This window comes from Chironomus tepperi, unplaced genomic scaffold (assembly GCF_022539635.2).
Source record: "Chironomus tepperi strain 1889 unplaced genomic scaffold, CSIRO-AGI_Ctep_v1 contig_163, whole genome shotgun sequence".
Taxonomy (NCBI): Eukaryota; Metazoa; Arthropoda; class Insecta; order Diptera; family Chironomidae; genus Chironomus; species Chironomus tepperi.
The window spans coordinates 712,933-740,705 of NW_027226285.1; the positions used below are offsets into that span (position 1 = coordinate 712,933).

General features: G+C 32.3%; 1 protein-coding gene across 2 annotated transcripts; it reads left to right on the forward strand.

Moving 5' to 3' along the window:
- Positions 1-206: 206 nt before the first annotated feature.
- On the forward strand, positions 207-27,238 carry Eph (Eph receptor tyrosine kinase). 2 transcript variants are annotated; one of them, XM_070637869.1, is made up of 12 exons: positions 207-748; positions 9,262-9,341; positions 10,682-11,348; positions 11,427-12,293; positions 13,851-14,030; positions 14,274-14,291; positions 17,674-17,802; positions 18,057-18,429; positions 18,507-18,616; positions 18,678-19,225; positions 19,292-19,387; positions 19,588-27,238. In XM_070637869.1, the coding sequence occupies exons 1-12, from the start codon at positions 652-654 to the stop codon at positions 19,636-19,638; spliced, it is 3,216 nt and encodes a 1,071-aa protein (XP_070493970.1). In that variant the 5' UTR covers positions 207-651; the 3' UTR covers positions 19,639-27,238. The 2 variants fall into 2 exon arrangements, with proteins under 2 accessions (XP_070493970.1, XP_070493969.1); XM_070637868.1 differs by lacking the exon at positions 14,274-14,291 and having other exon boundaries at positions 208-748; positions 17,629-17,802.
- The last annotated feature ends 535 nt before the right edge of the window (positions 27,239-27,773 follow it).

A 27,773-nucleotide genomic window follows, 5' to 3' on the forward strand; every position in this document is an offset into this window, starting at 1 on the left:
AATTGTATAAACACAGCGTAGCTACATGCCCGTGATATTTTTGTTGTCAACATATTCAGTCGTTTGTATACAAAATCTACTAACACATATACATTAAATGCTCATCATTAGTGTGAGTGTTAATAACCCGTGAAATTTCCCGTGGTACTTATTGCACTCACTTCTCGTAAAATAAGTGAAAAATGAATAAAGTTAAGTTAAAAATGGCTTTTAATAGAAACAAAATACTTTAATCATCAACATAAGTCATATTAGAATAGGATTGTATCAAATTTAACATCCAATCTATTGAATTTGATGCATAAAAAAGTGAAACATAAAAATGATGGTTCGAAAGAAAGATGAAAATCCATTGAACAATTTCATTTAATGGAATTCATAAAAAAATTATATTTTTTGGGACTTTTAACGTGAAAATTTCTCGAAAAAAGAGGCAAAATAAGTGAAAAAATTTGATAAGCAATTCATAAAAGAATCAACATAAAGTGCAAAATATCGAGCTAAGTGTGTATTTTAATAAAGTAAAAAAAAAAAGAAGTAAATTTATAGAATATTTTTTTGTTGTGATCTGTGAGTGTATATGAATAATATATAGACACGGAGATTAAAGCAGAACGAAGAGAGAAAATAAAAAAAAAAAAAAATTTGAAAATGTCCATCAAAAGAACTAAAAAATTGAATTTTATCTCGCCAATTGCATTTCTATTGATTATCACACTAACTACGGATAATTGTAATTGTGATCAAGGTAAGGATTTCGCATACAGCATAATACAATATGGATACATTTTTCGGGAATTGTGTGAGGGAAGAGACACACACAAAAAAAAGGGACACTTTCCCATTATAATGCATCTCCATTCATCATTTTCTTCTTCTTTATTTCACATTCATCTCTTTACAATATATATGCAGTATACAGCCATTGTTGATTGTTGTTGGTCTTTGGATGCAATTTTTAGTTTTTTTTTCATGAAATAATGTGTCTATTGAAGATGCACAAAGTATATACATTTAGGGTGTCCTTTTTATGGGTTTGTGCGCATCATTTAGCAGTGATGTATGTGACATTTTACTTCCACGTGAATAGCTTTTTGGCTTTATAAAAAAAGGAATTTTTTTGTGAGAAATTTTTGAAAAAAATTCCTAAAATTTTAAACAATACTTAAGAGGTATTTGGAAGAAGCAACAATTTTTTTGTGGACGGAATGCATTGTTTTGTTGATTTGATTTTTATTGGACAGATGTAGCAAGAAGGAACGAATATTTTTGTCGTTTTTTTATCAAAACTTTTTCTTAAGAAATGTTTGCAAGCAAAAAAGGAAGAAAAACTTGGAAAAGTTTGTTGAGTAATAATTTACTTAAATCCATAATCCTCAATTCAGCGTCTTCGATGACGACTCTTCTTGATTTCTTTCTGTTGAAACTTTTTGTCAATCTTTTCAACATAAAAATAATTTTTTTTTATTGATATTGAATGGAATTATGGTAGAATTGAAAATTAAAGTTTGGTATTGGATTGAACTAGCAAATAAACAAGACTAGCTTGAAACAATGGCTTGTTTTGATTGATGTAGTTTGACAACTCTAACAAGCAAAGAGGATGAAAGTATAGAAATAATACTAAGGTACCTACAAGAGGTTTTTTGCCTGTTAACGCTAGTATTTCTCCATTGGACAATAGTACCCTATAACTTAGTGTTGTTCAAATGGAATGTCATGTGTCCTCGGTCGAGGCTTACCATCATGGTGTGCTAGGGCACCCAAAGGCTGGACAACATAGCTATAACTAGTTGATGTCAATTGAATGTCAAATTCTAACGTCATGTTGTCCGATTGAGTTTGAATCTGAAACAAAATTCCAAGATATTAATGAGAAAAGCAACATAAATGAAGAAGGCTCCACCACGGAGTGTTTAAGGCTCTGAATAACCTCTTTTGTCAATGCCAAATGGCAGCTTTTTGCATCCACATCGAGAATAATTCCATTTATTGCTAATGAATGAGGTTAAAGAATAACCTTTAAAATTGCATGTCTGGGTCTTCTCCATTTATGTCGCTTAAATGAGTCAACTTCCAAACATGCTCCGAGATGCTCAAACAAAGCTCCCTAAAAATACCAAATTGACAATTTTTTGATAGCTTTCTGCATAGCATCATCCTTAAATCTGAGTCAAAAATAAAACCTTAATACCACAGCATTCTATCCATTGCAATACCACAAGTGATGCATCAATAATTACCAATTCTACAGATCAATCGTTCTGTGAATGATAAACTACAAAATCACATATTCCTTTGAATCTGATTGTAAATATACAGAAAGTATGTACAAATGAGATCAAATTAATCAAAATTCCTTGTAATGATGTTGATATATATCCAAGGATTTTGAAAAGCTTCTGTATTGTAAAATAACATGACATTATCGGACATGATAACTGTATAGTAAATGAATAGCTTTGCAAAAAGTTTTCTATGTCATTAAAAATAAATTGATTTGAAAAACAAACACAAAAAGACATTCAAATTTCATTATGCTAGTTTTCAGTCTCTTGATTACAGAGTCAGTACATTGAAAAATGTAAAATTGATTACTACATCTCTACTATACCATTAAATATTTGTGCTTAATCCCTTAAGATTATAATTTGCTCTTTTTTTTCTCTTTACATCTCCAACAAAGATGATTGATACACTAATTAAGAATTTTGATCCGAAAACATTTCAAATTCAAATCAGTAAAAATCATACAATGAACTTATCTAACCACAAAACGTCCTTGAATTGAGCTTAAAATTTCAAATGATTCAATAAACTATATGAGGCCTTCAAAATTAATGATTTGCGGTGTGAGAGAATTCAGGCTAACTACATACCCCTTAAAAAAACAACAACATACTATAAAATAGTCTACAGCATCTTAATCCATTTGCATAAAACATCAAATACTAGACATCCCCAACAGACTGATAAATAACCTCTTAAGGAACATCAAATGTCTCATAATCTCTTACCCATTTTACGTCTTGACAAAAATCTTGTCAATCTTTAATCAGCATACCATTATTACCATAATCACATGATGTGATTAACAAGCTACCAAGAAGTGATTAGTTTTGTTTCGGATATGCTAAAATAAACTTTTTTTTTTTTACGGAAATTTACGCAGACGTAAATGATTTCCGTAGATTCAGGAACCCACCACAAAGGCAGTTCTAATGTGTGGCAAGAAGAAAAACAACAATTTTACTGTTTTGCAAATTAAATGAAATTATCATAAGTAGACGGTTATGAGTGATGTAAATTGTGGATTAAATCGAAAGTCAATTTAGTTATAACAATAAAAAAATTGATCGCAGGCATTAGCATGCTTCTTTCGGTGGCTGTTGAACTAAATTAAGTGATAAGTTCAGATATTATTGGCAATAATGCCTATAAAAAAGCGCTAAAACATCAATCCGACTTCGTGGCTTACAAAACTTTTTTCCAATACTTGAAGAGAATATCAAAGTGCAGTCTCTCTTTTATTGCCTTAATCTCATCTGTATTGCCATAATCTTTCTTGTATTGTTTTAATCTTTAAGCAGTCTGAAAGCATCAAATTGAAAATTTAGATATTCCTGCAGTGTGAGAATATGTAATGTAATACAGCACAACAACAATTTACCTTTTTGTAGATTGAGCTTCTTTATTCGGGGGTCGTTCATCAGTGATGTATGTCGGCATATGACATTTTTAGGTGCTTACTGTCCCTAATATGAATTAATTTAGAATATCATTGACCATAAAATAGCAAATAAACCTCAAAATAAAGGACATCACTGCCGAATGACCCCCACACAAGAAAGAGACTTAATGAGATATTTTCTGCATGCTCATTGTCCGAATAAACTAAAACTAATTTGTTACCGAACACAAAACCAAAAAAATTTTGTCAAACTAAAAAAATTCATTTATTTTTAAGACAATTTTCTCATGCCCTGAACTCGTCATTAATTAATCTAAAATCATCCATCCATTCAGTCCAATTATTTTGAGTGCTCAACTATTCCCGAGCTATCAATGAGTCACTGCCATTGTCTTTAAAAGAAATCATCTTGAACAACACAAAAAAAAGAAGTAAGAAGCTTAAAAAAAATTGTTTCATTTAAAAGCAACTAGCAGAAATTACAGTGTCTTGTGGATTATTATTAGCACTAATGCTTTCAGTAATGATTCATCTCATGGCATGAAAATGAAAATTGCAAAATGTTAACATGTTGTGGTTTTTATTTATAAATTATATAATGGAATGTAAAAATTTTTTATTCATCCATGATAATCGATAATTAATTATTAAATGTTTTTAAGCATTAATTTAATATTAATATAATTTTTGTGGTTTGTTTGTGCACTTTGTAGCACTTTTTGGGATAGACTAAGCACCTTAATGACAGTATTTTGTTGTTGTTTCCATCAAAGACTGTCTGTATTGACCTTGAACGCTTTGCAACGGATGGTTGATATAATTAAGGCTCCGCAAGTCATTATATTCGAAGCTTGATTGCTTACTTGACGTCCTGATCAATTGTGATTCATGGCTTGCTTTAAACCGGCCATATCGCTGGCTTCGACATGAAAATTTCCAATACTAAGCATTGCACTTGTCTCTGTCGACAGCTTTCTCCAAGAGTTGGTACTCCAAGTGCTCTTATGTCGGATTAGAAGACCTTATTTAATGGAACTTTAGCAGGTCATCTGACAACATGTCCACCCAATCGAAGCTTGTTTAATTTGACTCGTCTTAAAATATGAGCTTCTCTAAAAAGTGAATGCTATTCTTGGTTGCCTCAACATTTATACTGATCTCCTTCTCTTTTGGGGATACTCGAAATTAAGGTTTGCAAAGCTCAAAACCCCGAATGGATCAAAATGCGTTATAATTGGTTGATAATAATGATAATGTCTAGTTAAAATCCAGTTCTTTCATATTAATGTTCAATAAGGATTCGACTGGAATTTTATAAGAATTTGAGTCAACTTTTCTATAATAAATCTAAATTACCTTCAATCTCTAGTGACCAGACACCTAAGCGTTAATCCAATTTACCACAAAAGTACTCCAACTCACCTCTAGAATCCTTAAATTACCACAAAATTACTACTTTTGATCAGTTCAAAATTGCTTTATAATTGCCATAGAATATTACTAATCCATCAGTTTATAATCACAATCATGTCGATCCCACAGACGGTCAATCCATTCTTTAACCGCAAAAATTTAATTCACAATCTGCTACATTGTTGACATAATAACATAGTTGTCTTCACTATACTTGACGTACAGCATGTCTAGTATATTATAAAATGCATTTAATTTTGTTAAATTGCACACTTCTGTACATCATGGATATATAAAAAAATCAATTGATTTTGATAAGAGGTGATAATGATTATGTTGATTTATGCTTAAGCATAATTAAATTCAGTTACGCAAAATGCATTTTATAGTAGTACAAAATCAATAATGCATTTCATTTAATGGCTTACTAATTATTTTTAGTGGTTCAAATGATTGCTTGCTGGAAAGGCGTTAACTGATGAACCTTTTTAGAACATAAATTTTAAAATAATGATGCAAATTGAAGTGGTTTTGTGTTTAGTCAGATGATTATGATGGGTTCGGTAATCTGTAAAGTAGTTCCAATCAATTTGCAAAAAATTATTCAATACTTAAATTTGCGAATCATCAAAAAATATGAATTGAATCTTAGAAATGCAATCTTTAGTCATGAATTGAATGCAATATTGATGAAGCAGACAATTGTGCATGTTATTCTTGAGTAGTCTTTTGGATCTTACGTAACTTAATAGAATATAATTAAATATAATTTATCGAAATTTTCATCCAAAAAATCAATTATTTTAAGAGCTATTAATAAGAGCTTGATTAAAATTTTAAAACTAATTAATTAGCAAAAAGCTTTATCGTTGCTTCATTCCAATAAATTCAAGACCTTTTTACCTTCAGAAATTAACAGATTGTAAGCTTCAATGTTAATCAAATTTCTTTGATAAGAGAAGAAAATGAGAAAATATTTTATAATGAAGAATGAAGACGAGATTCACACTATGAAGAGCGAGATAAAGTTTTTCATGAATAATCAAGGCAATTGTGAATTTTAAATATATTTCAATTTGTCTATTTTGGATGAATTTTGGAATAATTTCTTTAAAGTTATTAAAATCAATTTGTTTGAGACATTTTTGAAATATTGATTGTAAAGGTCATCAATGGTGGCATTTTATGAGAGTAATTTAAAGTTTGGGTAAGAAACTTAATGGTTTTCCGAACAGCACAAAGTGTTTGCTAGGGCATAGCTACGCTGTCGTATTAATGGTCAGACGGAAAGTTTCTCTGACGGCACTTTGAACCCTAATTTTGACACTTTAAAATAGGGTTCCAAGAGCTCGAAGTTAACTCAAGTCGACTCAAATTTAATGCAAAATTGGAGTAGATTTTGAGCTCTAGTCCAGAGGGTAACAGACAGTACGGATTCCGAAAGTCCAAAATGACGCCTCCACATTGAAGTCCTTTCAATTCTGCTCTTGATATATTCTTGAAAACCCTTTTGATAAATGTATATGCATGTTGACTAGGGCTTATAACCTTATAATATATTCATTTAGCAAATCAAGTTGGGTTTAATGTAGCTTTATACTCGTGATTTCGGGAATCTCATAGAAATATTCTCCTTTAGTACTAGTTTGACTAAATTAAATTCATAACATAAAGGTAGAACCTTATAAACTTGATGTCAAAGCTAGCAAAGCAGATGACATGCTCAGAAGTTTAATTACCAAGCTTAAATCTCCTAGACCCCCATCTCAGACCTTCATATCGATACAACATAGTAAAGCATCTCAAAATCAAGCGCTATAGAGCTCAATAGAACTCTCAGCTTCCAAACTTATCACAGCATCTATCACAATGAAATATTATTCAGTTGTTTTTCTCCTTCATCAGATTCTTCTCTGTTATCTCATTGTGTGTCGACGAATCAATATCAATTTTCATTAATTTCAGAGTACGCTCGGAACTCGTCTCGAGAAAAATATTTAAAGAGTCGATGAAAGTGAGATGAAAAATTTATTCCTTAAATATATTCCACATTGAATGAATAGCATTAAAAGTTTCCAAAACTAAATTAGCAATCCACGAGTGTTATAATAAGAATATTTATGCATGAATTTTAAGTAAATTTTTAATTAATATACACAAGAATATTTTTTTAAATTTTCGTTCATAGACAATCTCATTAAACTTTTTCCATTAACTTTTTTTTCTGTGTGCTGCCTTCCTTTTGTTTAGAAAATTTCTGCAAAAAATATGCTGAAAATACTTTTGCGTATCAAATTGTTTTTCATTAATTTTTAATTTGATTCACTCACATCCGATGAAAATTTTCAGTGTCAAGATTGACATTCGAATGACGAAATCTAATTTTCAATTTCGTTCATTTGACCCCTTCACACTTGACTGCAGTTTTCTAAAATAACCCTCTGATATCGTACTCGTCTACACATACACATTGCAGTTACAACAACAGTCACATTGAATGAGAATGTGAGGCAGTCAAAAAAAAATTTTGTTATTCACCTTCTTTTCTACTTTCTTTCTACTTCTTCTTTCTACTTCTTGCTTATTGATGGTGCTTGTTTCTATGGCAAGGATGTTATTTTAGGTTATAGACTGTCTGGGTGACTGTCAAGTCGATTTTTATGAATAATTATGATAATTACAATCAATTTTACATCATAGGATTACTCCTTACCACAACCCCTTAATGTCACTTCTTATCAAAAAATTTAAATGTCATTGCTCAGTTCCACCCTCATAATGTCATAAGTGAACGACCTCTAGGGATTTATTTAGTGCGAAAAAGAATTCCCAAAGGGAAATTCCGAAGAACTTCAAAGGCTAAAGCAAATATTCACCCTCAAATATTTCATTGGACTTGAAAATTTAATTTGCATACTTTAAACCCGAGCTGTAGATTGGTATGATGTGGTTGTCTATTGAGTTGACTTTCAAAGGATAAGTTTCTGAAAGGTTTAGAATTCTTTGATATCGTTGCTGAACTTCAAAATCATTTGGGAATTATGGACTCTCTTAAGTGGTGATTGATACTTGTCAGGGGGTACTCAGCGGAAAGAGGGATCAGTCCCGACCTTCTGAAGCCTCAACCTTAACTTTTGTCTTCGCTGTCCTTCTAGATCAATTGTGAATCTTGAAATCTCTCAAGTGGAGCTTGAACCTAGTCAGAAGGGTATTCAGAGGGGGAATGAGGGTCACCCAACTCATCCAAGCAACTTCCAGCTTTACTGCTGGCTTCGCTGATTTTATAGATCAATTGTTAATTATGAACTCTCTTAAATTGCGTTAGAAGATAGTCAAGAGTGTATTCAGCCTGGAAGGGGTCAACCTTAGATGCATAAATCCCAAAAACCCCTGACTATGACCTGAAATTATCTAACATGACCAGCCATCTCAAAAAATGCCATAAATGTCACATAAAATCGCTCTACAGCTCGGAACAAAAATTTAAATATTTCACAACAACTCAAACTTATTTTAAGCACATCTGTGCAGCAAAAAAAAAAAAGAAACATATAAGAATGCACCACAGTAACCTTTTGAATTCATACAAAATAATTTTCATACCTGCTATATTCTATATCATCATCCATCTCACCGAAAAAAAAAGAAGAAGAAAAAAAAATTCCATTGATGTAGATGATACATATATCCACTTTATATTTGTCACGCATTGAGCAGAGAATGGAAGAGATGATGAGTTTTTTTTTTTTTCGGGTAAAAACGAGACACAAAAAAAAGTGAAATACAGAAAGAGACAGACTACATATAAAAAAAAAACATTTTTTTTTTCGGTAGACGAAATTAAGAAGAATGAAAAAAAAAGGAAGAAGAAGACAAATGATGAAAAAAATAATTTTTTGTGTTGCTTCCACCTGAACATGAAGAAGAAAATTATTCTATTCAGTGAAGACAGGAGTAGATGTTTGAATGATAAAAGTGCATAACGCTCATTAACATCAATTTATCGTCCCTTCCCTATAAAAAATACCATTTCTTTTCCTACTGTACATCTATAATTATAATTGTAATAATCATCGCTGTCCTTTTGTCGGCGATTCCCCTCGAAAAATTTTTCACATAATTTATATATTCTATGACTTTATTCTTTTTATTTTTAGTTGTTCTACTGGATACCACCAAAGAAGCAACATTAGAATGGACGAGTTATCCGTATGGACCACAAGCACAGCGACCAGGCGTAAGTTTGACCTTCCATCAACCTTCCAATCCGTACTTCTTTTTTTCCATCCTCAACAATTTCGCCAAAATACTTCATGTTGAATAATTTCCATAATATGCGACGAGTGTGGAGAGGGTGGTGGCTGCTGCTTTTTTTTGTGAATAATGTCATTGACTTTTCAGGTTGATGAGAGTATTTCTCATTCTGACACATCATGAAGCTGATAACTTCTGTTCTTAAAACACAAAATATAAACTTTGGCGCAGATTAGCTTCGAAAGATTTCACATGAAATGAAAAGGGTCTTAAACCCACATAACTGTTGGAAGTCATTTTTATCCTTCCAAATATCACACACAAAAGATCTGCAAACATTCAAAAAAAGCTCCATGAAAATATAAAAATCTTTGTGAACTGCATAATTCAACAATGGCAGTCTCAAAACTTCCCACACTTCATAAAAATGTAATCAAAGCTTCCAGTGTGGCAGTGTTGTTGATTTGAATGTCGCCTTGTTAGTGATTTAAGGATAATGAGTCTGTAATCTGGTTTAAGACAAAGAGTCTGGTTTAAATGGAAAGAATTGAGATCCATACTGTGAATCTTGGTTTAAAGCCGAGTTTGTCTTGAACCTGGCATTATTTTAGAATACCGCTATACTAGGCTACTGTTTTAGCTTTTATGGCTCTGTGTTTAATCCGGGATGAACGAATATCCTCCGGATAGGCACATAGCTTGAGTATGCTCATCAACAAATTCATTTAGATGAGTATTCTCATTGTCTGTTAAAGAATATCCAAAGACAGTTCTGTTCAGCTGAAATCTCGGTGCCTACACTATAACCAAATGGCCCTAATCTCCTTTCTAACGATCCAATCACTAAAATTTGCGCTCAGACATTCTGTAAAACCAAGATTTTTATCCAACCGCCCACATGCAACAACACTGCATTCACAAAAAGTCAAACACTTAACAACATAAAAAAAAATCCATCCATTACAACCCACAGCACTAAGTTTACAATATGCGCAATTATGTTTAGCAGAGCTTGATGGTACAAAAAAATAAAAAGTCAATGACATCATTTATGAAGAATTCACACCACTTACCTACTTCACTAAATGTTATTCAACCCCATCAAACTATAAAGAGCGAAAAAGCGAAAAAAAGAAGCAAAAAAATCCCTTTTTGTGCTTCTATATTCATCTTCTCCTTTCTTATCACGTTCACTTTCTTTCATTTTTCTCTCACTCATGCTCATCGTTTGATATCCCGAAAAAATACCCACATACACATACATAATGCTTTCATACACACGTATTGGAATACAATGCCAAAAAAAATCATCATCATCAACAGTGGATAGAGGAGTCATTTACAAATTACGGAAAGGGCATTAACTGGAGAAGTTATGTGGTGTGTGATGTAGCATATCCAGATGTTAACAATTGGTTATGGTCGCCATTTATTGATCGTGGTCCGGCCAATCGACTATACATCGAAATTCATTTTACGATACGTGATTGTTCACTTTTTCCGGGCAATGCACTTAGCTGTAAGGAGACATTTAGTCTTCTGTTTTATGAATTTGATGCACAAACACGTGAACCCCCACCATGGCAGCCAGAAAGTTATAAGTTAATCGGTCGAATAGCAGCTGGTGAAGGACGATTTAATCATAATTCTGATGTCGACATCAATGTTGAGACGAAGAGCATTGCTGTGGCCAAGAAAGGCGTCTATTTCGCATTTCGTGATCAAGGCGCGTGCATTAGTGTATTGGCTGTTAAAGTCTATTACATAACATGTCCTGCCGTTACTGCAAATTTCGCGCATTTCAACGAGACACCGACCGGAAAGGAAGTAACATCCATTGAAAAGCAACAGGGTACATGTGTTGATAACGCTGAGCCAGTTGAAACGCCATATAATCATTGTACGGGCAGTGGAAAATGGTCCTTAATGTTGGGAGGATGTAAATGTAAAGTCGGATATGAACCGGATGAAGAGAAGCAATTGTGCAAAGGTAAATGAAACTGACTTTTTTTTTCCTAAAATATTTATTTTACTAAAAATTTTTTTTATATCCATTCTCGTTCAATAGTTTGTCCTGCCGGAACATTCCGTTCGAATGAAGTTGCAATATGTACATTATGTCCACTGAATTCGAAAACAAACAAAGTCGGCTCAAGCTTTTGTACATGTATAAATGGACATTATCGACATCCACTTGATGGCAGCCATATGCCATGCCATAAGCCACCTGCAAAACCAACAAATCTCACAGTGTTATTTTTTGATCAAACTAGTGCAATCTTATCATGGGATCCACCACAAAAGTCAATTGATGATCACTTAATTGACCAGCAATTCCGTAACGATGTATCATTTAGAGTCAAATGCCAGTCATGTTCAAATAATGTCGTTTTTAATCCATCAAATGATGTGTTTAATGAAACAAAATTGACAATGACAAATCTTGAGCCTGGCACACAATATGTTGTACAAATACATTCACTAAATGGACCATCTTATTCACTTATGGGTGGATACAATCATAGCTTTTCATCGGGCAATGATGGTACGGAAAGTCCAATGAAGCGTGGTAATTCATATGGTATGGATATAAAGAGTGAATATGCTGAAATTACATTCACAACGGAATCGACAATATTGAGTACTGTATTTAATGTTAAAGTGACAACAATAACGAGTAAAGAGGTTGAATTGTCATGGGATAATCCATTGCACAGTGACTCTCCAATCGAATTTTATGAAGTTCGTTGGTTCCCAAAGTCGGAAGTCGATTCAATAAATAAGACAACACAAAGTACAAAAGATACAAAAATACTCATCACAGATCTCACGGAGAATACAGAATATGGCTTTCAAATACGATGCAAGACATCAAATGGATGGGGTACATATAGCAACATTGTATATGCTCAAACTCTTCAGAGTATCACACCCGGTAAGTATGACATAGTCTCTCGTACTCTCTTTTCTTTCCCTTTTCATGCATCTTTATGTCATTGACTTTTTAAGTCATTGGCTCGTAAAATTGGAAATATGAAGAAGCAAAAATTATTTTTGCTCATTGAGAAATTGGTGTTGAGCCAAAATGAGTGATGGTGGGGATAAATAGATCAATATTCAAGTCCTTTTGATCTCATAAATTGAGCGGAGGCCCCAAAAATGACAGAAGTCATCTATTATCTTAAGCTTTTTGTTCTCTATTATCTCCCAAAAGTCAATGTCCTGTATTCAGTGATGAAAAAGGTATACTAAAGGATTTACAGCACTACAGACAACTTTTTGGAACATGACATAAGGGAAAATTTTTTTGGAAATTACTTTGAAGATTTAGTGGCCTTTTGAGATCAAAACTTTTTGATTTTTTATCCTGAAAGGAAATCATTTACAGTTCCTTGACTTTTAATGTATTTGGATGAATAGCTCTTAAACAATGATAATCATATCTTGTAAACTTTTCTTTAAAATAACATTGCTATTCCACATTATCAGTCAATTATTTGAAACATCTGTAACTCAATTAGGTCTTCTTTACAGTCAATACATTTTCATCCAAATGAAAAAGTTTTTTCTTGCGAAGAAAATATCCAAATGTGCTCTAAATGTGAATGTTCAACAAATCCCTAGATTATTTCTATCAAGATAAATGGATAGACAGATAAAATTGGCTCAATACAATTTCTCGTGCTATATCCATTTCGTCTGTGGCCCTTGCGGATGTTCTTCTTGAAATTTATTCTCAGAATTTCGTTGAATTTGATTAAATTTTGTTCTATTGGGAAATATGAGAGCTGTTGGGAGTTATTTGATTAGGTTTTTGGATAGAATTGCAATTGTAAAGGTCAAGCAGCATGTAAAGCTGCTTTTTTGATGGAGGTTTCGTTTCTAACAGGCATGGTTTTTTAGTTCAGAAATACCACCAAGGAACTTAAAAGCGGTCCTACTGCCTGTTAGTGGCTTAGTTTGTCTAAGGTCGTTTTTCAAGTAAAGTTAAGATGCCTAGCCTCTCAAGCTACCCTAAAATACATCGTAATTCTCTCAATCATCTTTAAAATACTCTAAGCTATCAAGATCTTCCAGATCCAGAGCTATTCAAGAGCTAATAATTAATTAACAAGTGAGCGTGCGTCAAACCTCTACAATCAATAGACCTACACGTCCTAGAGACGTGTATCCAGTTCATATGATTCGAAAAAGGCCGAGTCTTGAGTTCATGTTCGAGTGGACAACTTGACATAATGTCTTGTTAATAACTGGACTAACGGTTAACTACAGTCGACTTTAACTGGACATTAAGTCAACTTGTCCCCTCGGGATTAATCATCAGCTCCAAATCTCAAAAAGAAAAGCTCAAAAATTCTGACGAAAATTCCCACAAAAACACTCAAAAATTCAGAAAACACAATTTTCTTCTATCCAATAACAATTTCATCTCAATACCCTCCAAATAAATAAAATTCAAACTCCCTCTTCATCTTTTTATTTCTCATTTTAGTATTCAACGAGTCATCAATGCAGAATCGTTTGGTAGCAGGTGCAACAGTATTGATTGTGTTCATAGTCGTCCTCGCCATTGTCGCCACCGTGCTCGTTCTACGTACGAAAAATCAAGATGATTTGGATAAGAAAACTAGTAATCATTTGCCATTACCTTTAGATTACGCTAATAATGAAGGTTTGTTTTAAAGTTTTAGAACTGATTGATTCCCCTTTTATCCTTAATTAATTAATTTATAAGTTTTTCTCTAAAAAAAAAGTATTTTTCGGGTGGGGATTTATTTTATTTTTTTACTCTTATCATGCATCATGTTTTGACTTTACCTCTATTTTATGATTTTTCTATTCAACAATTCGGAAAAAATCATCAACAAAATTTTTTCTATTTTTTCTTTCTTCTACTTTTTTGAATTTTATTCAGGTTTTATCGTAACTTATAGTAAGTGCAAAACACTTCAATTCCTTTTTTCTCTTCATTCAAAATTACTTTCCATTTTAAATGGAAAGGAATTAAATTTTTTTTTTGTTCATTCTGCCTTTAAAATATTGAGAATATTCAGAACAAAAGAATTCAGAATTTTATTTGCAATTGCGAGCAGATTTTCACGAATTTCTTTTTTCAAGTAGTTTGTGAATTTTTGGAATGAAAAGTGTTTCTAGTTCAAAGATTTTGAGGAATTTTGCAAGTCTTTTGTTGTTCCTTGTTCGAATAGGCTTGTTGAGTTGGTGAATAGTTGAGTTATTGATCGGTTTATAGACAGTTCAGATGATATACCGAGCGATGAAAAAGAAGAAGGCTTCATCATGGAGGCTTTCAATGCTTCATTACTGACATTTTACTGACATTAATGTGCGACACAATGCTCAATATGTCAGTTATTTTAAAGCCGTAAAGAGTTTTAAGTCTATTTGAACTCTGTGTACTTGGACTTTACCATCCTTCTATTTCCATTTGAATGCCATAACAAGGTTTGACGTCTATCTGGACTTTGCATGGACTTGTCCTTCTGCGACTTGATATCCAGATTTCATTAAAGTCTAGTCAGCAGAAACCCAAAGTCTCTTGCTTCTTTACTAATCTCACCAAAAATTTAATCGATGAATTTTCTAGAGTTAATGCTAAAATTCACTTAAAAAATCTGTCAATTCCAAAAAAACCCAACAATCTCCAAAAAGTTTCTCCTGAAAATGATGAAAAACTTCACTAAACTCTCTAAATTTGCTGATTCATTGCTCCTTCTCATCTAAGTTGCCTGCCAAAACTATGTCAAGACTTTTTTGCTTAGCATTCAAAGAATAATTTTCAATAAATCCACATCAATAGTTTATGTAAGCAGCATATCATCACCTAAGCAAAATCTCAACTTTTCATTAGACTTGCTGAATTCCCCAAAAATAAAAATCAAAGACATTTTTCATTCCAAAAAGAGATTTTTTTTGGTATCTTTTTCAAAATTTTGCTATTCAAATTTTATTCGCTGTGCTTTTTAATGCAAAAGCTGAAGCATTTATCTTATCCTTGCATGTGTTATCGTTTCTCGTTTGAAATTCAAAACTTATACTTCATCTTTTGAATGTAACACGATGAGCTTTTTTGTGAGAAAGTTGACTGTTCATACATTCTTGAGTAGCATCTCTTCTTCCACATTCAATGATAAATTGTGTAACCATTTTACATTCATGTAAATTTTATTTAACTTTTTTTATTTTTTTGTGATATTCGAGTTCATTAAAACTTTATGAAACTATTGTCGTAAAGTGTTCAAATGTTTACACAATAAACTTTTTACTTTGGAAGTTCATTTTAATCAATGTTATGTACCTATCGTGATGACAAACAATTCTTTTATTTAATTAAATTATTATGGATAAATCTTCAAGAACTTTCTCAAGTTTCTATTTGTAACTTAATTATAAATTTATATGTATTTACTTAAGATCTTGAAAATGGAAGTACCGTGGATGACTGACATCATCTTAAGTCAATTTTTATGAATAATTTATGATAATTTTTGATGCTATTTTAATCTTTTTCTGGGATTTATATTTTGTGTTCTTATATCCTTTAGTTGGGTTGATTTTAATTTTGAATTTTAGTTTGTCCTTTAAAATTAGATTTAATTAACATCAGCACTTAATTTTGAAATTGTTGGATTTATTGGATTTTGTGAGTGTGATAGAGATCCAAATTGCACAAGTTGGCTACTTACTTACTTAATTACTGTAATCATGATCCAATGTGGTACTTAGATTACAGCAATATGCTTTCCATCTGACTCCGTTGCTTGCTCATTTCATCCTCACCTGACTCCAGACTGGGCGAGGCTCTGACTTTTTGTTGAATCTAAACCACATCCGGCTTCAAACCGGCGAGCCTCTACCTTGGAATCGGATTTGAACTAAATTTGTATCCAAATTCTGATTTGGTGTCTGATTCAAAAAAGATCAGCACAATTCGGGTGTCCCGATTAATAACAAATTTGCTACCAGATAAGAGTCACGCCACCCTGAGCTAGATTTTTGATTTATTAGCCAATTTGTGCTATTCATGAATCAAATTGAACTTATTTTAAGACTCTTGTAAGTCAAGAGTCAGACACTAACGCGATTCCGAGTGGTACAACAAAACTACTAGGACACTATTGTGTCGCTTATTGACGACAAAACTTCAAAATGACATGTGGATGTCCTTACTGCTATATTTCTGAACATTTCGTAGGCCAACATTTAAATTTGACCTAGCGTGCCACTCGGAAGTATTCAAAATTCACTATGAAAGACTGAATTTGTGCTCATATCGATCAATCATCACATGTCCCTACTGAAATTCTACTTAACCTGATTTCCATCTCTTTGCTCTTTGAAAAATTGAAAAACTAAACAAAAACACACAAAAATCCCCAAAAATTTCAAAATTAAGTGCTGATACTCAAATGGCAATTCACAAATCATTTTGCAAAATGTTAACTTTTACTGTAAATTCCACAGTAGTTATTGCTCAAAAGCCTTCATATTTATAATATAATGCATTTTCTATGTAAAAAAATAGACATGCAAACATTTTCACTCCTCAAGAGTGTACATCTATTCAAATAATAATTTTATGGAAATATCCGCTGCTGTACGCACACAATATCTCTTAAAGGAGTGCCAGTTGCAAATGCAAAAGTTTTTTTTACTATTATTTTAAATTGCCACTTGAAAGTACCATAGAATTTAAGCTAAATGAAATGTACTGTTGTAAAGGATTTGTGCTGCAAAGTTTGGATATGAAATTCATTGTTTTGCAATTGAAAATCCTTTATAACATGCATAACATATGTAGAGTTAGTGCTTTATCATTTAATGCATTCTACACGGATTCGATTGAAAAAAGCTCAATAGAAAAAAGCTTAAAGTTGAGCATCGCGATGAATGCATTAAATGAGAAAATAATAATTTTTTTAAAGTATTTTTTTCTAATTTTTTTTATTCCAATTTTTTTTTTTCTTTTTCTCGTTTTTTGCATGAAATAAAAATGAAAAAATTCTTTTTGACACAAAATGCGAACCAAAATTTCGTGCACAACTTTTGATAAACCTGTGTGTGGTGTACAATACAAACTTATATTTGGTGTGTGCTTTGGCCTGCATAAAATCAACGGACAACTTTCTTTTATTTTCTTGCTTTTTATTGCGTGCTTCAATTCCTTTTTTTTGTGTGTGTGCTTTTGGAATTTTATTTGATTTTTGCATCGTAACTGCACGTGAAATTTGAAAATTAATTAAAATCATCAGAAGGTGGCTATAAATATTATTCTGCTCGACGAAATAATTTTGCAGTGACCACACCGTTGTTTGGTGGCAATCGAAGCTATGTTGATCCACACACATATGAGGATCCTAATCAAGCGATACGGGAGTTTGCAAGAGAAATTGATGCTGGATATATCACAATTGAAGCAATTATTGGTAAGTTCAATGTTTAATTCAATTTAATAGATCAGTGGTGGACAACCTGTGTGCCGCGGTACCCTAATGTGCCGCCAAACGTTTCTGAAAATGCCATGAACAGTTGCTCACCACTGAAATAGATAGACAGTCCATAGTCCTTTAACAGGCAAAGATCATGCTTTCATGGTACAGAAATACAACTATGGTAAAGCGGTCTCCTTGCTTGTTCACAAGTTCTTCTTAGTAGTCAAAACTAATCAATTTTCCCACAGGTGGCGGTGAATTCGGCGATGTCTGTCGCGGTCGATTGAAGATTCCTCCAAATTTCGTCCAAGAAATTGATGTTGCAATAAAGACACTTAAACCAGGATCCAGTGAAAAGGCTCGATGTGATTTCCTCACAGAAGCATCAATAATGGGACAATTTGATCATCCCAATGTCATTTATTTACAAGGTGTCGTGACACGATCAAATCCAGTGATGATAATAACAGAATATATGGAGAATGGAAGCTTAGATACATTCCTTCGTGCCAATGATGGCAAATTTCAAACACTCCAGTTAGTCGGAATGCTAAGAGGTATTGCAGCTGGCATGTCATACCTCAGCGACATGAATTATGTGCATCGTGACTTGGCTGCACGGTAGGATAATCAATTTATACACAAAAATATTTTTTACTCATTGAATTGTTTCTCTTTTTTTGTGTGTGCATATACAGAAATGTCCTCGTCAATGCATCGCTCGTTTGTAAAATTGCAGATTTTGGTTTGAGCCGTGAGATTGAAAATGCAAGCGATGCATATACGACACGTGGCGGTAAAATTCCAGGTAGAATCAAAAAGCGTGTTAATTAAGGCATGAATTTAACAAATTTGATTAACTTTTTCAGTTCGATGGACAGCACCAGAAGCAATACAATTCCGTAAATTTACATCAGCGAGTGACGTGTGGTCATATGGTGTTGTTTTATGGGAAGTTATGTCATATGGAGAACGTCCATATTGGAATTGGTCAAATCAGGATGTAATAAAGAGCATCGAAAAGGGATATAGACTTCCCGCACCAATGGATTGTCCAGAGCTGCTATATCAACTTATGTTAGACTGTTGGCAAAAGCAGAGGACACATCGACCGACATTTGCGAGTATCACACAAACACTTGACAATTTTGCACGTCAACCACAACTTTTACTTACAATACGAAATTCACCGACTAGTGATCAACAAGGTCCAGATTTTCATCAAACGCCAACATCATCATCATCATCGCATGGGCAACAGCCACAATTAATAATGGGCCATACGATGGATAGTCGATGTGGTACTATGGGAGCAACAAATGTTCTCTTTAATACGACTGATCAATGGCTGAGTGATATCAAAATGGGACGATATGCACAGCATTTTAAAGAAGCTGGTCTCGTAACGGCGCAACAGGTATGCAGTCATAGTTTTACAATAATAAATCCCCAAATTTGTCATAAAACTATCAAATTTTATTAGGTTGCACGTCTCACTGCTCAACAGCTCAGCGATATGGGCATCACACTCGTTGGACATCAGAAGAAAATTCTACATCAAGCACGACAGCTGGACATTGTAATTTGAAATGATCTGATGGCAGCATTGACTAGCAACTAATACTTTTTATATTTTTTTTCTTTCTTTCTTCCTGTACAAAATTTTTTCTCTCTTCTTTCTTCCCGATTTTCTTTTTTATCATCATCATCTCTTCATTTCTATATCCACATATACTATAAAATAATTGGCAAACTCATTACTTTAATAACATATCGTAGAATATTGAAATGGATAATTTTTTGGCAACGCCAACTTCCATGTTTGTATGAAATTCAATGATATTCGATGACACAGAATTTTTTGTAAATAATCATTTCATGCATTATGCAGAGGTATTTCATTGACACTTGATTATTGATGGTGATTGACAAAATTTTGATTAATGAGGAAATTATTGGATGTGGATCTTATTTCATGAATCTTGAGTGGGTGGAGAGCTTGAAGATTACTTGGGTTTTGTATGGAAAAGTCTTCATTCAGAATCCGAGTCGATTCCATACATGTTCGACTCCATACTCAATCCGAGTTGACTTCGAGCTCTGAAGTGGAATTTGCATGATTTTATTTCCCATTATTCAAGAGGCAGAATGACAAATTTTGGAGTTTTGGGTTAATTTGTAAGATTCACTCGATTGATACTAAGTCTGCGAAGGGATCTGCATGTCATTCATATGGGATCCATCCAATTGGCTTCCAACAGAGTGACATAATGACATTTTTCCATGAAAAAGTTCAGAATCTGATCCTGCAAGACAAATGGCGTAGAAAATTCAAAAATGTGGCACCAGGCCAACGTAGCTCGGTCGTTGGGCCAAATTTCTTCAATTCCTGCACCTTGACAGAGCCACGCTATCCTTGCCCACCATTTTCAGCATTTTCTACGCCGTGTGGCTTCCCGGGATTATTTGATAATTCAATAAATACTCCAAAATCTCATATAAAACCCATTTCTGTATCATCAATGTCTATTCAGCAAATAATTCAAAAAATTAATTCGTCCCACCCCTAATACCTTAGTGCAATGAGTTACCTCTCATAATTTTTCAAATAATAATTTTTATCCAATTGCAAAAAAAAATTATCATAGTTTCACATTTTCGTATGCAAAAATTATGCATTTTTAAAGCGAATTAATTTATATGAAATTTAGTAGAAAATTATAAAATTTTTAATGAATTTTTTGTTATAATTTGCTTGCAAGCAAATCTATTCAATTGAATGTAAATGAGAACTTCCATTGAGCTTTCCAATCAATATGAGATAGGTGGTTGGTGGATGTGGATTTTTTGGAGGGGTTTTTGGGGTATCTTTAGATTGTTTGTTGGGGAAGGGTTTAAAATACATTAATATGAAAGGTCGATGCTAAGTTCTCGGGTACAGCTTACTTACTTCCTTGGCTGGGACCAATTACGTCTAAAGCCGGCTCTTTCCTTCAAGAACTACTGTCAGTTAGGAATGTACGGGGACGGCTTATTCAAGTAGAAAACATGACTAAGGTCATTTGTAAAGCTTGTATAAGCTAAAATTGATGAAGAGCATGCTTTTAAAATTAAGCAACCTCATCTGTATAGATTACCTATGCTTATAAGTACGATCATTTTGTTGAGCATGTTCTTTGTCTATTATAGAGAACAATATCTTAAATATGGCTATAATATACCCAAGAAATCGACAAACTTGAGATACTTGCCACAAGAAACCCTCCAAAAATCATTTATCATCACCTTAACGAATCTTAATTTCCAAATACGAAAATTGACGTACAAAAGAGAACAAGAAAAAGTTTTTTTCTTTATCCTTAAAGTTCTTGCCATTTAATTGCTTTTTATAAAAATTCATAATCACAACATTAACGATTATCCCGTAAAGCACACGAAGTAAAAATGGATGAAAGTCCGAACCAAGTCCACTTGACTCTAGTATAGTGTCTAAAGCTCGAAGTTGACTAGGATTTTGCATGAAAAAGTCAACTCAAGTCGATTTGACTCCATTAAAAATTCAAGTTGACTTCAAGTCTTCATCTAGATTGGGGTCAGAATCACACTGACATGGATTTGGATGTTCAACCATCTCAACTCCGTGTACCTTCCGGATATTATGAGATTTATTTCCATTATAATTTAATTCACATTTACATAACATGCAATAGTAAACTACAATGAAACTGCAATAGACTGGTTTAATTTTTACATTTAACTCACAATGATGATACCAAGATTCAGTCATTCAACATAATAATATATATTAAATCATTTTATGATTTATGCCTGAACCTTGGCAGATGCATCAGAACCGATAACTATTTTAACTAACAAATTACAGAATTTTATATTAGAAGAAAATTTATAACAAAAAAAAATCAGTTTTTATTCTAAACACAAAAAAAAATGATGCTTGCCAAGCCTTTGTTCCGCATGATATTGATAAATAAGTAATATGATGATCTATTACAATTGAGACGTCATTTTTGTATGTACATGTATGTTAATTGACGAATTTTTTGTTTTCTTTCCGATTGACTGAAAAAATCCATAATTTTATCGTTAAAAAATGAGAATTTTTAGGATTAATTAAAACATGTGAATTTATGGACAATTTCCAGTTGATCTTAATTTTTTTATTGAAAAAATTCGTCACAAAAAATGAGAATTAAAATTATTGACCAAAAATGATTGAAACTTTTTTTTGGTCAACAATTCTCGTCCTCATGCCATCACATTTTAACGATTGCATTTATTCATAAAAAAAACACAGAGCTGCTGACAATTTTTTAATTATTATTCATTATCGAATTAAGTTTTTTCTCTCTTTTTTGGAAGAAAATTTTTATACATAACGAATGAAAGAAGATAAAATAATATAAATCACATGTTGGGGCTGATTCGTGAATGATGAAACCTGAGGTCAAAGTTGACTTGCATTTTGTATGGATTCGAGTCGAATTTAGTCGACTTTTTCATACAAAATTTGAGTCATTATTCTACTCAACTTGAAAAAGTCGTCTAAATTCGATCCGGCTCCATACAAAATTCAAGTCAACTTTCAGCTCTAAATGTCACTAAAATATGACAATATTAGGGTACTGGGGGGTACTAGAGGGTACTTTAAGTTACACAAACCGTTAACCCTCTTCCCACTATCCCTAACATTAGACGTCATTTACGAATAAACCCCATTGGTGAGAATTAACAACCTTTTAATTTGATTTGTGATATACGCAATTTTTTGTATATTATTAAAAAATTTATTAATTAATTAATTAATTTTATTATAATTATTATTAATTATATGGGATTAAGTATGGTTGAATGAACAAAACAACACTTTTTTTTATAAAATGCTATATTATTGCTATTGTAAAGGAAGTAAATGAACGAATTTTTTTAAAATAACTGAAAAAAAAACACTTAAATGGAAGAAATGCAATAGACAGGCCACGCTTACCATTAATAATGAAGATGAACAGATATTTTGTTTGATTTAATTTATACAATGTTTTATTCCATATGATATTTATTTCTACCCATCAGATACTGGTGTGCATTTTTGGGAGGTTGGGAATGTCACGAGGAATGAGTTGAAGTTTATGAGAAATGAGTTAGCATTTTGAGCTGCATTTTGAATTGTTGACAGCAAAATATTACATTTGATTGGTTCAGGATAATATTCAGGAGCGGGGGAAATTGAGGGTCAACCCCCCTCCCCTCCTATCTTGGAGAGGAGCCAATAAATGAAGAGCATTAAGATGACTTAAATTTCATATGAAATCCAGTCAATTTCGACCTCTGCCATCAAATGACGGTCACGTTTTATAAACTAGTAATTAAAATTTCCGAGCAATTAATGATCCAGCATGCACCACTTCACGTGCTACACTTAATGTTTTCCAAAAACAAAAATTCCAATCCAAAGGTCAACCTCAATTAATTAAATCCTCTTATTTACTTTCTTCACTGGACGTACAGGTCAATCGTGACTCGTGACCTCCAAAGTAAATCTAAACGAGATAAATCTTAGTCATGCTGTAATGCAGTCATTCAGCTGATATAGTTTATGTCAATATGTTTCCGGTGCGAGCCTCCATCAAACTACGTTGTTGTCAGAACAAAGAAAAACAACAACTAATTATTGTAATCAAAACCAGAATAGATTGTGAACTTCAAAATTCCAAACCATGAAAGTGGTCTTAGGGGTCATTAACAGGGTATATAGATGAATAGTTGATTAGTGGACAATCTATAGTTTCTGACTTGGGAGCAAATTTCGCCAATTTAGGTCAGTTTATAAAGTAAAAACCATGCTGTAGGCATATGGAATACAAATGGCCAGCCTTACTATGGCTTGAAACTGAATATCATCGAATCTGGCCTAAGCTCGCACTAAAGTTGGTCTGAAGCCTAATATTCGTCAATTTCTACCAACCTGCATTGCTTTATCTTGAGGAACTTAATACAAGTCCAGCAATATTGTCCAATAACTCGATAGCCAGCCTACACAAAAAAATTCCCATAAATCACAAGTCATCTCTAAATGATTTTTTTCAACCTCCAAAATGCATATCAGTTCCAATTTTCCGATACCTCTACTTGACTCTTTTTTTGTTTGTTTAAAATAGTAATGAAATTCACAATAATTGATAACGCACATCACAAATAGACACATACATACATGAAAGAGATTTATACGAGAGCAAAACATTCCATGACATTTAAAATAGGAAGCAAAATTTTTCAGCAATTCCATCCTTTTTAAGCCGCCATTCTCTGCCAATAATTGAGATTATTTAAAAATGGAAAAATAAAATGAAAATCAAAATATTTTGAGGGGGTGAGGTTGTAAGTTTTTTGTTGTCAGGAGCAGAGTTTGAAGTCGAATCGACTGTATCATACAAAATCCGAGTCGACTTCAAGCTCTGGTTAGGAGGAAGCTTTAGAAAGGCATGTTTTAAGGGGTGTAGTCAAAATTAAATGCATAAGAACATTTTGAGGAATTTTCGGACATTTTCAATGAAATTGAATGATTTTTGGATTTCTGGGTAAGTCCCACAGCTGTCGTCTCAGTTTTAAGTCGACTAGGATTCGATTCTAAACCTAGACAACTCGAAATCGACTTTAACAAGTCAAATCAATTTTAAGTCAATTCGTAATAATAAAATCGATTTGAGCCGACTAAAAAATAATTAAATCGACTCTAATCGAGTCCATCTGAGTCAGTTAGACCCGGCATCATCAAATTCAACTTCCAATTCTACATTAAAGTAATCAAAGTACCGACAATTCTCAAAATTGAGTGCAAAAGAAATAAAATTAGATAAATTGAGCATTAAAATGCAAATTGTGACACGTCAAGATAAAAAGTTTCCAGACAGTTTGAGAAAAACTAGAACAATAAAATTCCTGACAGCAAAGTTGCACCTTACTTCCCTCAAAAACTTACAAAAGAAAAATCAAAAAATGACACGAAAAGATTTTCTTCCTTAAAACTTTAATTTAACTTTAAATATTTTTCGTTTATTTTCTGATCAAAAAACGTTTTTAAAAGACTGCTGACTGTAATAAATGAGATACTTCAGAACTTTTATTTTTATTTTGTTCTAATTTTATTTTTTTTTTTTTTGTAAAAATTTTTTATAATTTTTTTTTATTATAATATTTAAGTTTTTAATAACAAAAAATTCTTAGATTTAAGTGAAAAAATATTGAAAAATGAACAACAAATGAATGAAAAAAAAAATTAAAAAATGACAAATATAGCAATAAATTTATAATAAAAAAATGACATATGACACAGAGAGAAAGAAATTTTTTATATTTAATGAGAATCTTCTGAATCGATTGGAAGTAAATTAAGGAAATAAAATAATTAAAAAAAAAATTAGTGGAATGTATGAATTTTTTTTAAAAATTGCTTATTTTATTTTCGAGTGAATAAATAAGGCTTTGATCAACACAAAAACGACATGAATGATATTGACCCGAGCAACACATCCCTAGCAGGCAATGTGCGTACTCCAGCAGAGCTTGAAGTTGACTAGAATTTCATATAAAGTCGAGTTAATTTAGAGCTCTGGCTGAGAACAAAGCTCATATTCAAAGTGACCAACCTCTTGAGAGCACGTTGATTGCCTGATAGGGAAAAGGACTCATTTGAATTCCATATCCAAAAAGACTCCTCCTTTGTGTTGCTCGAGTGACAAGAAAAACGAATATTTTAACGATTAAAAATTAAAATAAATTAAATAAAATGTGGATCTAATCATTTTTGCTGTAAAAATACTCAAGGTTGAATGGGGTCTTATCATATTCTAACAGACAATGAGCATTCTTATACTCAGAGCGACACAAATGAAGAAGACTCTACCACAGAGCTGTCAAGGTTAATTTTAGCACCTTTTACTTACATTAAATGGAAGTTAACTTTTTTTGGAAGCCTTATGGAGGACAAACGGAGGTAGCTTCCATTTTGTGTTAATAAGAGAGGCTTAGCGGAGCTTTAAAAGTTCGGTAGTTAACTCCAGAAATTAGCATGAAGTCGTATAGACTTGAGTCGATTTATCCATACAACATTTGAGTCGACTTCGAACTTTGATGAAGCCTTCTTCATATGTGTCACTCGGCTATGGTTCCATAATTCAATCACATGAACACATCTCCCTGCTCATTGTCTATTTAGAGATAGTTTCAATTAAACCACGATAATGACTCCTTCAACCTTCAAAAAAAAAATCAACAAATTTATTCTTTTTGAACAAAATTTTAAAAAATTCACAAAAAATAAGCAAAACATAAATATAACAAAAAAAAAAATTAAATGTAAATCTACATGGTGAAATCAAAAGTAAAAAAATTTCAAATCTCATCTTTTTGTAACAAAAAAAAAAAAAAAATAATAAGGTAATAAGTAAATCATAAAAATTTAGATGATAAAAACCAGAAATCAAAAAAATCGATGGAAATAATATTCAAGGTTGAAAAGTGAGATGGGTCAAAGGAGACGAGTATTATATGGCTGTAGAGTGCTATTTTTTGGGTAGTATGTGACGTAGAAATGGGCGAGAATCTGTCCTCAAACCAGAATCAAAACAAAATGGCCGAAAAAGCGGCACCAGATCGACTAGAGTCTGGATTAAAACCCAGGATTTATTTTCTAGGAAAGTCGTCTTGAATTCTTACAAAAATCACCCAAAAAACACCATTTTGAGTCATATGCTGATCGGAAAAGTCAATTTTAGGATGATTTGGAAATCCTTGATTTTAAATTTCCATTTCAATGTCCAGTAATTAGTGAATTTTTTGTTTAAAAAAGGAATAGTGAAAACATATGATTAGAAGTATAGGGTCCTAAATGTAGGCACTAAAAGATATTAAGTTTAGGTAATTAAGGATCTGTCCCAGTTATAGGATCTAAAATTGAGCAAAACATTTCAAAATCATCCTAAATTAGACCATCCTTTGGCCTACCTTAAATCACTGATAAACCTTAAATAAGAAGCAAAAATACGACACATAAAAAGAAATGAGATTAAAGCTAGTTGATCTTAGATTGAGGAAATAAAAGTAATATAAATAAAAAGTATCTTGCGTGAGTGAAGCTTACGGTTTTGTAAAGATGAATAATAAATTTTTAGTAAAAAGGATTTAAGGATGAACAAAATTTCTATTCAGCAAGACAAAAAAAAAATATTTAATAAATCTAAAAAAAAAAACTTAAAATTAAGTGTAGAGAATGAAAAATTGCATCAAAATTATGTTTGATAAGCTGTATATATCAGTTCTACATTTCAAATGAGAAAATGAATTAAAAAAATTGATAAGAAATACAAAAAAATGATTATAAGAATGAGAAACCAATTGTGAGAATGAAAAATAACACAACAATTTAATTTAAAAATTAAAATAAAAATCTAAACATAAAAAATAAATAAAATTTTGTTTTTAATTCCATTTCCAGGATTTGAAGGTTATTTTGTTACTAGTTCCCTAGCGACACAAATGAATTAGGCTCCACCATGGAGCTTTTAAGGCTCCGTTGAACCTCCTTTACCACTGCCAAATGGAAACTACCTTTTTCTTTTAGTCATATGGACGTCAAACCTATTTTTGGCAAACTAACAGTATTAGCTAAATGGAGGCGGTCATATTAGGATTAGCCTTACAAGCAGTTTAGATGAAGCCTTAAAAACTATGAGTTAGGATGAGATGTTTTTATCGCTCAGGATTGATTTAAGTTTAATATGAGTACAAGCATTGATGAAGTTCGATAGGAACTAGATGAGATGTTTTGATCCTTAAATCGATGCTGAGTCAATACTTAATTTTTGTCTGAAGCCAGACAATTCATCTGTCTTCAAGTTTTTGTTGAGGTATTTCTTGGAAAATTCTATAAGGCGTCCAAATTTTTTGTA

Excerpts from the sequence above, each read along its gene's own strand:
- Eph (XM_070637868.1), top strand. The coding sequence starts at position 652 with ATGTCCATCAAAAGAACTAAAAAATTGAATTTTATCTCGCCAATTGCA. Across the intron at positions 18,617-18,677 it reads ACGTGGCGGTAAAATTCCAG|TTCGATGGACAGCACCAGAA; the intron begins GTAGAATCAAAA and ends TAACTTTTTCAG. Across the intron at positions 19,388-19,587 it reads AAGCACGACAGCTGGACATT|AATATTGAAATGGATAATTT; the intron begins GTAATTTGAAAT and ends AACATATCGTAG.